Raw genomic sequence first — 10931 nt, 5'->3', positions numbered from 1 at the left:
GTGTGTGTGTGTGTGTGTGTGTGTGTGTGTGTGTGTCGGCGGAGCGGCCTGGAAACAGGGCAGAGTTTTCCAGATCTTTTCAGTTTTTTTCACATTGAATTCAGAGGCCTTGATATTTATTTGGAAGTTCCTGATTTGGAAATAGTTTTTTTTTTTAAATAAAATCTTAATCTCATAAAAAAAGAATCAAAACAATTAAAACGTTTTTTTTTAGTAAAATCTACCCTGGCTATTTAGTGACTATGGTTTTGTGCATCTGAATTAAAATAAAATTGAAATTCATCATTATTTACATTAAGTACTTGTGCAGATCAGATTTATAATCTTAAACCCACGTGGAACTGAAGGTAAGCATAGATTTCTAATCTGAGTAATCTCTTGTTGTTACACTGCCACATTAACAAGATGGTTGCATTATGGGATTGTTATCAGCTTTGTCAAGACAGCAGTAATATTATTGGTGTTGCCCCTTTAATCTCTGCAGCTCAGGGGGATTTCAGTGGGATTATAGCGAGGAAGGGAAGTCAAAATAAAAAAAAAACTGATTCCTCTGTGAAGATTGTAAATATATAAGAAGGTATTTTAAAACATTTAACTGGTTTTGCAGAACATTTAATGGCTTTTTTTTTGTTGTAGTATTAAAATGATAAAAACTAGAGAAATTGCATTTCCTGGGAAAATGCTAGTGTGAATGCTTATTGCTGAAAACTTTAGCTGAAAGCTGCTGAAATTGAGCAGAACATGTTTAGCAAAAGTATTATTGTAAGTTTAATTTGAAAAGCTGAAAGAAGCAAAAAAAATGCAGAAAAACACTAAAAAGGAGCAAAAATACAGCTGAAATAGCATAAAAAGCTAAAGGCTAAAATAGCTGAATATAGCAGAAAGCAACCGTAAGAAGCATAAATAACTCAAATTAGCAGAAAGAAGCACAAAAAAGTAAAAAAAGCAGAAGAATAGAAGGAAGAAGAATTTTAGCTGAAATATTTGAAAAAAGCTAAAACTAGCATGAAAGTAGCTAAAATTGTCACAAGGAATTTAATTCAAATTCAATTCAATTCAAAAATACTTTATTGATCCCAGAGGGAAATTAGGTAATACTAATAGTAAAAGTAGTAGTAATAGTAGGTAATAGGAGCAAAACCAGAATGTAATGTGTTAGGTTCTGTAAAGATTTAGAAAAAAAAGCAGAAGAATAGCAGAAAGAAGTAGAATTTTGGCTAATATAGCAGCAAAAAGCTAAAATTAGCAAAATAGTAGCTAAAATTTGCACAAGACAGTAAAATAGAGCATATCCAGAACAAATTATGTAAGGTTTTGTAAAGATTTAGAAACTTTGAAGGATTTTTATGTTGCTGAAAATAGCCCCATTCAAAGTCAATGGGAAAAAAAGTGGCTAAAAAGTTGAAAAGCTAAAAAAGTATAAATAGCTGAAATACCAAAAGACATATCCGGCATTGCACAAAAAAGCTGAACATTTTGATATATGAATGGTTGAAGTAGCACAAAAATTGTGGAATGAGAAAGGTGCAGAAAAACATACGGAAGAAAAAAATGATCTCAATAGTGTGAATGCCATAAAGACATTCACACAATTACCCAAAAAAGTGGTAGTTTTATATATTTTTTGTTTAATTTTCATTAACGTGGATTTTATCCAAGTGTCAAAAAGCACTTTGTTTTTTTAGTAGCAGTAATTAGGGCTGCCACAAACGATTATTTTAATAATAGATTAATCACCGATTGTTTATTAGATTAGTCGACTAATCGGATCATACGTTAATTGAATATAAAACATACAGCTTATCACGTCAGAATGCAGCTGCTATTGTATAACCATCGTTAGATTTTAGCTATATGCTAACTAAAAATAATTGCTGTGGAAGGCAAGTTCTGCTCTGCAGATATTACACAGGTTTCTCTTTCATTTTCTTAAAATGATCCCACACTTTGAGCTCCGTTGCAGAGTAGCCATGATACCAGAGCCTGTCTGTATAATGTCTTGTGACGTCCACGGCCTACCCCAGTTACCACTACTGTGCATGTGTGTCAAGGACAGAAAGGCAGATGTGGCAGTGGAAAGTGTCAAAGTAGTTTGGAGAGAAAAACAAAGTAAAGAACAACAAAAAAGAAAACGATTAATCGATTATTAAATTAATAATCGATTATTTTAATAATCGATTAGTCGTCGATTAATCGGTTAATCGTGGCAGCCCTAGCAGTAATAAACATAAAGGAAATGAGTCTATAGAATATTTTTAGAAATACTTCCTTCACTTGTGGCTTTCCATGAATTTTCTTTTAAACTTTCTTCTACCTTCCAATCAACCAAAATGATTTAAAACAACAACAACAACACATTTGATCTTTTTCTGTAAATACAGGTCTATTTTCAGTCACCAGACATGTCCTGTGTGGGTTTCCAGAGTTTAGGTCAGCCTGTCTGCTCCCCCAGAATAACCCTGGCAGGTTAAACATACCACCGCAGACCTCTCTGTTCCTGGGGCAGCCTCTGTTCTTTAGCTCAGCTCTCCGGACGCAGTTATTATCGGCACTTCTCCTATTAATAGGCAGAACTGCTAAAAACTGCAGCCGTGTGTTTGTGTGGGGCGTGTCGAGACCTCAGACCAGCAGAGCCGGAGATAAAACTCGAGTTGTGCCTTGGCAGATGTTGTCGGTGGCCATGTTAACTCTGTCGGCTGCAGCGTTGGGTTCTGTCTCATGATCCAGATTATTTATGTGGTTTTTTTTTGAGCTCAGAGAGGGAGTGTTTGGGGAAGACGCAGTTAGATGATGGCAGGGTTTGAGCTGGGAATGTGAGGTGGTTTGGCTCACTGAGGGCTGTGGGTGTGCTGGCACAGCCGAGCCACTTGGTCCCCGCGGAGAGCCCATCGTACCCAACTGCTTGGCTGCGTGTTTTAGTATCTGTGTCAGTGTCAGTGTGCTTTTAAGAACAAAAAAAGCTCAGATTTTTTTTATTTTTGAAGACGTCGTTCTTCCTGAGATCCTGCCGTCAGTTTGCCCGTTCAGTTCTTCGACCTCTTCGCTCTCCTCGGTGTGGTACCTTCAGCTCTCCTGTCACATTTCGCCCCTGCCTGCCACATTCCTAGTTATCTCAGAGGGAGCTACATACCTGTTCTCAGGGTCACAGATAGAAGTCCGGCCTTTCTCCTCGTAAGAGTGCAGGACATGGAGTCAAAACAGAACCCAACAGGTCTGCTGTTTGTTGGCAGCCTGTTCAACACAAATAAAAATGTCCATTAGAATTTGTTACATTTCCTGAGATATTTGTCTTGTGCTACTTATATTCTCCTTTTAAAAAAAGAAATGAATAAATAAATAAAAATAGCCTGCTACCTCCTGCATAAATCTACCTGCTGTAAAAAGTTCAGCCAGCTATTGCTTACTAATCCCATTTACTAATAGACAGTGGTGGGCACAGTTCCCCTAAAGCACTAATAGGGGAACTAATTTCCTGATTAGTGCTTTAGGGCTTTTGCTAATTTTAAAATGTATTAGTGGATTAGCACTTGCTAAATTTATAGGCTAAATTCAGAAGCACTAACTGAGGTCTATAAATGTTATTGATCAACTTTAATGTTAACAGCTGATGGTGAAAGCTGTCGCACATTTTGTTCATATGTGTGTCACTTATCCACTAGTTGACAATATATTAACAATATATGAACCCAAATACAGCTGTGGAATGTCAATGATAAATCTTAAGAGAGCAACATGTGACTCATGTTGTCTGCTGAAGAATGTTCATGGGTTCACTGGGTTATTTTATTGCTTTAAAAATTAGCTTTTGCTAAAATTTTAGTGCGTTAGTGCTTTAGAATTAGGGGACCTAAATATTTGAGTTAGTGCTTTAGAATTAGGGGACCTAAATWTTTGAGTTAGTGCTTTAGAATTAGGGGACCTAAATATTTGAGTTAGTGTTTTAGGGCTAGTGGAACTAATTTTTAGATTAGTGCTGCCCACCACTGCTAATAGAGACGTTTGTCTTCTAGAATGATTTTCAATTGCTTTATTTCTTTATTTTAGTGAAACATCAAGTAGCCTTAAGATCAATCCTCATCTTAATCTTTTGTCAAATTCAAATTTGAACGTCAGGATCACTTATCTGGTTTAGCTAAAAAATAATTCTTGTGTTTTGTGGAAGTCTTTATTGGTTAAGAAGTTTAATCACTGAAGCACAAACACAAAATGTTTAAACTTTTTCTCACTCTCAAACTCTGAGCAGGTGACTCTGGTACATCCTGAAAACACCAGGGCGACACACACACACCTTGAAAAGCAGCTCTTTGTCCGTTCGGCAGAACAATTACCGTGGCTTTAGGTGTGCCGCCTTCACCCACCCATGCACCGACACACAGCCACATGCTCACACACTCCTCCGACTGCACTCCTGTACTATTACAGCAGCTCCATTGACTCCTCTTCTCTGGTCTGACAGAGCAAACAGCTGCTGGTGACTCAGACTGACTTCCTCTGATCTCCCCATTCCAACGCTCGCCCCCTTGTGGCGGCTCAGGGGTCTACCTCTTTATCTCTCTGTGCACCCGATTTGTAGCTGTTGTTGGAAGCACACAAGATTAAACTCTTGTTTGTAATTTGGAAAAAAATGTACACAACTCAACTTAATGTATTTTTTTATATAAGCATCTGAGATGTAAGTGTTCTTCTGTTTTGTCTGCAGCTTCTTGGACAGGATCGATGTCGTCAGGCAGAACGACTACACGCCCACAGATCAGGTAAGTGGGAACAATTTAAACAAAACACCAAAAATAGGCATTTTCCCTTCTAAAGTCACCACGCAAAAGAAAAGAAAAGATAAAGCAAATAATGGCAGAATTACAGGAAACTGGTGATGTTTCTGGGTAATTGGTACATTCTGGCTCACTGTCATGACTCACATTCATCAATACTGTTTATCTGGAATACCCAGCTGCTGATGTTTGTTGTGAAATGAAAAAAAAAAAGCTTTTATTTATCCTATTTTATTGTGTGCGACTGAATAACATGAAAACACTTTAAAAAACAAACTACTTGCTAAGAATAGAACGGAGGATTGGTGTAGCTCAGGGAGCACACAGATATTACCTCTTATATTTTTAGTCTTTGTAGAGTTTTGCACATTTTACCTTTATTTTGTCTTCTGTTTATAGGTCCTAAAATATATATAGTACACAAAATGGCTGTAGATTAAAGAACTTCAGCACAATCTTAAAGGGATACATGATTGGTTGTAACATTAGACTTTATTTAATAAATATATATTTTAAGTGTAAAATAAAGACTGTAAAAATAGGAGGATGTTCAGTTTTTATCATTTTTATACTAAAAGTTGAAAAAAATATTACACAGACGGGGCCATTTTATTTAGACTCAAAGCTTTTTGGGTAAATGATGACGTGGATAGGTCCTCGGTTCAAGGCTGCTAGCGAGCTATATCCACCCTGAATGTTAATCTTGGACGATATCTGATGATTGACTCTTTTAAATGAAACCAGAGAGCGTTGACAGAGAGGAGAAGGTAGAAACGACTCAGCCTGTAACTGAAAATATGGATGGAGGACAACAGAGCTGCTTCATGGAAGAAGAACCTCAGCTTATCCTGTTAGCTTTAGGATTAGCCCTGATCCTATCACCATATGTATGTATTAGCTCAGCGCTACACATTCTCCTCTCGTCACTGAGGTCCTCCATCCACATGACGGAGAGGGGAACACAAAAATGACTGAAAATATGGATGGAGGATCTCAGTTTAGCTTGTTAGTTTGTCGCGCTAGCGCCGAGCTAATACATATAAGGCAATATGGCATCAGGGCTAGCACAAAGGCTAACAGGCTAAGCTGAGGTTCTTCTTCCATGAAGCAGCTCTGTTGTCCTCCATCCATATTTTCAGTTCCAGGCTGAGTCATTTCTACCTTCTCCTCTCTGTCAACGCTCTSKKKTYWYWTWWAAGAGKCRATCATCAGATATTGTCCAAGATTAACCTTCAGGGTGGATATAGCTCGCTCGCACCGAGAACGTATCCACGTCATCATTTACCCAGAATGCTTCGTGTGTAAATGAAATGGCTCTCTCAGTGTTAAAATACATTTTTATAAATTTACAAAAATAAACAGCCTACAGTATTTTTACAGTCTATATTTTACAGTTAAAATATACGTATGTTTATCAAATAAAGTTTAATGTTACAACTAATCAGGGATCCCTTTAAATTATATATTTGTAGACTCTTCATTTATCCATGTCAGTGGAAATGGACACTGTAAAGTGGCCTTTGTGCAATCACACACAGCTGTGAAACCACATAGTGAAAATATGAAACGATAAATTTCTTATTCTGACAACAATATTGAAATAAAAGCTGTAAGGAACTGTTAGTCTCATTGATATTTAATTTTATTTTTCTCTTTACTCCGCACTCACCTCCACTCATCTCTCTGTTTCAGGACCTATTGAGATGCAGAGTACTGACATCTGGGATCTTTGAGACGAGTTTCCAGATAGACAAAGTGAATTTCCAGTGAGTTATAAACTTAATTTATTATAATGCGTGATTTAAGTAACGGCCATAAAGAAAAAAAAAAAAGCCTGCATTGTCAAAAAGCAGGAAATTGTGGATGGATTGTTCAGTAACTGTAAAAGATTCCTTTTATTTGCTTACATTTCTATTGTATTTATTCAGCTTTTATTGTGTAAATCAAACTGTTTACTTCCTGTTTCTCACAGTATGTTCGACGTTGGAGGCCAGAGGGACGAGCGCCGAAAATGGATCCAGTGTTTTAACGGTTGTTACTTACAATTAAAGGATTATATAGTTTTTATGAATGATTTATATTTTGATAATGGTAGATTTTATGGTAAATTAGAAATATTAACACAATTTAACATTGTGCAGCAGGTTTTATTCAGTGCGTGTCTATATGTCTATTTAAAGTCAGTGTAAAAACAGTGTTTTTCTTTTATGTAATATTTTCCTGCTGTTTGGTCCAGATGTGACGGCTATCATCTTTGTGGTGGCGAGCAGCAGCTACAACATGGTGATCAGAGAAGACAATCAGACCAACAGACTACAGGAAGCCCTCAATCTTTTCAAGAACATCTGGAACAACAGGTCAACAAAACATAGTTGCTTATTTCAAGCTGGGGAACTGTTTTCTTTTTCCTATAAACCCCTTTTTCATTTCACAAACAGATATTTTCTAATAACTGATACAGCTCTGCCTGTAGAGCAAGTGTCCTTCCGTGACGTTACGTAATTTAAGTATTTAAGACACTTTGTGGTAATTTTGTCCATTTTCCTCCACAGGTGGCTACGGACCATTTCTGTAATCCTCTTTCTGAACAAACAGGACCTACTCGCTGAGAAGGTTCTGGCAGGAAAGTCCAAAATCGAGGAGTACTTCCCAGAGTTTGCACGCTACACTACACCTGATGATGGTAAGCTGCCCGGCATCAGGGAAGACGTCGACCCTGATACTAATGATGATGATAAGTTCAGGTTAAGATACAGACAGGTCATCTCTAACCTTATTTATACAGTTTATGATAAATTACATATTTTTATTCTAATACAGAAAGTTAAATCTCAGTATTTGAATGCATGTCTTACTTTGTTTTTAGATCCGAGTTATAAAACATGGGAAAGGTGGACAGAACATTTAAATGTTCCAATACAGATTAATTTTTTTTTATGTTCAATGCATTTGATGCATAAACAGGTGTGCTGTGGTGTGTTTAAAGTTGACCCCATTTCTTTCTGGTTCTACAGCAATACCAGAGCCGGGGGAAGATTCTCGGGTCACCAGGGCAAAGTACTTCATACGGGATGAGTTTCTGGTGTGTACAAAGCACAAATTCACACAGGTAAAGCTCCTTTTACCTGTTTGAATTTGGTCAGTTTTATAATCTATTTTTTCCCCTATACATATATGACTTTAGTTTTTAATTCTCTTGAGCGGGGTGGCAGGAACTGTGATACGTAGACTGAACCTAAACCTTTAAATCCCATTCTAAAAAATCTATTTGCAAATTTTTTTTATTTTAAATGATCTGAGTTAGTTATTTGAAACCATACAAAAACCATAACACAATTTCTTCAGGATGACACGGGCTTCTTTTGCCCTTTTTTTTTTATTGAAACTTAAATTAATGTTTCTGGTTTTGTGAACAGAGTTTGTGCAAATTAAACAAATTTTGAAGGGAATGTCTGGAATTTTCCTTGTGGGCCCTAAATTATTTGTTCTTAAAAGTGTATTTTCTGTTTTACACAAAATCTGAACATGCAGTGAAAAAAATGAAAGTGTCCATTGCAATGTTTGTACCTTTTTGTATTTCCTGTATTTACAAACTCACAAGTATCTTATAAGGAAAAAGTCTAATCTCTGGCAATAAATACAGTATATTTTTTTCTATTTTAGTGGTTTAGTTATTTTAACTTTAAATACCAAATGAGCATATAGCCCATAGGGCTGTGTATTGGCAAGAATTTGGCGATACGATACATATCATAACAGAGGGGTCACGATACGATATATCCCGATATATTGCGATACTGTAAGCAAGGCGATATATTGTGATTTTTTTGTCCAAAAATTCTATTAAATAAAAACCTCTTTCTGAAAAAAAAAAATGAAAGCTTATGTTTACTTACAATGCTAATGCTACCCTTACTCTCAGGCACTCAAAAGGTAGTGGAGCCAAATGGCTGGCTCACTGCTGCCAACTAGTGGTCAGAGGCTGAACTACAACATAAAAATGAACGGCTAGCAAGAAAGTCGACATTTTAAAGCTTAATTAAAAATCGATACAGGGCTTTAGAAAATCTATACAGGATTGGGAAATGAAATATCGCGATATTTCAGTGTATCAATATTTTCTTACACCCCTAATAGCCCAAATAAATACCAGGTTTTTAAGTAACTGCAATTGACAGAAACATCTGTTTCACAATTTAAAACTTTTAAAAGTAATTTAGAACCACACATTTTGCATAGAATCATTGACATCCATTAGTTAATTATTAAATTATGACTGGTGATTTCTGTGAACCTACTTGGCCTAAAGCAAACTGCAGAGAACTAGTGAGTCAGCAGTCAGCTGGACATATTGATAAACAGTTACTTAGAAGTCAGGAGAAAAACATTAGGAAATGTAAACGACAGATGAAGTCTGAAGCTGTGACGTCATTCTGAATTGGAGAGTCGGTTGTAAAAGTGTCAGGACGTTTTTAGCATGTGCTCTTTATGCACACACAGAACTGACTCTGAAACGGTTCTAACCCTGATCCGTGTCAGCGGACGAGTTCAAAGCGTCAGCTCTAACTCGAGCTCGTGTCTGTTTCTGTTTTCCAGAGGATCAGCACGGCCAGCGGGGACGGCAGGCATTACTGTTACCCACACTTCACCTGCGCAGTCGACACAGAAAACATCCGCCGCGTCTTCAATGACTGTCGCGACATCATACAGAGGATGCACCTACGGCAGTACGAGCTCTTGTGATGCACACGACCTGTTCACCTGCCCGCCCCGCCCCGCCCTCCCTTGCCACCACCAGTTAGCCAACCACCCCTCCACTGTTACCAAATTCACCTAACAACCGAGCGAGCGCCTGACCAGCCTGCCCTCCCCTCCACCCTGAAACAACTTCTCCTGCTTCAGAGAAACAAAAACAAAAGTTGACTTTTTTTCCTCTACTGTGGTCAGAAATGGAAACTTCATCAGAAACCGTCTGAGCTTGAACTTTGATCTGAGAAAGACGGTGGAGACCGGCACCCTGATTTTAGCTCTCTCTCAAACAAAAACGAACACAAACTCACAGGTACACACACACACTACAGAAGAAAACCTTCAGAACTTGGGACAGATTTTAATTCTAAACACATAATCATTTAACAACTTAGTGCTGCTGCTCTGAACGTTGGCAGAATCGCAGAGAGAGAGAGAGAGAGAGAGGGTTTTATTCACCGCAGAGGGCTATGGACACAGACTGGCGAGCTAAACTAGAAGAGGGCTGTTAACTTCTTTTTTTTTTTTGTTTGTTTGTTTTTTTGTTTTTGTTTTTTTCTATTTGGACTAATTGTATAACAGCCGATGTGTGAACGTGACTCTCACATGAACTGCTCCTCAGATAATCAGTGGAGAAAGGATGGCAGTAAACAAATAAACAAAAAAATATACAGTGTCATATAATGCATAGAATCATGCATAACAGTGAACTTCATGCAGTGCAAAAAATCCAACCTATATATATATAGATATTTATATATGAGTGTATATAAATATGTATATATATATAAATATAAATATTATATATTCCTGTAATAACACAATTCAACTTTTAAGTTTTTGTTAGTTTTTACCCCATTGTGTGTTTATGTACACTGTGTGAGAGATCTGCCTTTGTGCATCATTAACCTCCCCCCTACACACACACACACACACACACACACACACAAACTATACATACTTGTCCCCCTTTGCCGCTGCTGCTATTTGACAAATATTCTTCATATGGAAAATAAAGGAGAGTTTTTATTAAATAAGGAAAACCCCTAAACAAATGAAGAGCATGAAGTTAAAGACTTGCAGAGACTGGATGCAACAGGTTAACCTGGGATCACACACACACACACACACACACACACACACACACACACACACACACACACACGCTCAACCTCCTCGTCAGCTCCTTTCATCCCTCCTTTCTCTCCTTACGTCTTGTTCCCTCACCTCCTCCTCCCCTGGCTTTAAGTACGTCTGTCTTTTTATTTACTGCTGGACTATTATTCTTGTACAGACTGTAAAATGTATTATTTTGTACAACTTTATTGAAGAAAAGAAAATAACTTGTAAAAGATCCCTGTGCCTTGATCACGACTGTACGTGTAGAAAAAAACAAACAGAAAAAAAAAAAAA

General features: G+C 37.3%; 1 protein-coding gene across 2 annotated transcripts in view; it reads left to right on the top strand.

Annotated features, from left to right (window-relative positions):
* LOC106515123 (guanine nucleotide-binding protein G(s) subunit alpha) overlaps positions 1–10861 on the top strand; it is a 29587-nt gene extending 18726 nt beyond the window's left edge. Inside the window, exons 7-13 of one of the 2 annotated variants that reach the window (XM_014004763.1) lie at positions 4700–4754; positions 6462–6535; positions 6742–6800; positions 7006–7126; positions 7322–7452; positions 7784–7878; positions 9366–10861. In XM_014004763.1, coding sequence (XP_013860217.1) covers positions 4700–4754; positions 6462–6535; positions 6742–6800; positions 7006–7126; positions 7322–7452; positions 7784–7878; positions 9366–9512 — 682 coding nt within the window. In that variant the 3' untranslated portion in view covers positions 9513–10861. The remainder of the gene's footprint in view (positions 1–4699; positions 4755–6461; positions 6536–6741; positions 6801–7005; positions 7127–7321; positions 7453–7783; positions 7879–9365) is intronic. The other variant, XM_014004764.1, reaches the window with a different exon arrangement.
* The last annotated feature ends 70 nt before the right edge of the window (positions 10862–10931 follow it).

This window comes from Austrofundulus limnaeus, unplaced genomic scaffold, assembly GCF_001266775.1.
Source record: "Austrofundulus limnaeus strain Quisiro unplaced genomic scaffold, Austrofundulus_limnaeus-1.0 Scaffold26, whole genome shotgun sequence".
Classification (NCBI taxonomy): Eukaryota; Metazoa; Chordata; class Actinopteri; order Cyprinodontiformes; family Rivulidae; genus Austrofundulus; species Austrofundulus limnaeus.
This window is presented reverse-complemented; position numbering and strand designations above follow the sequence as displayed.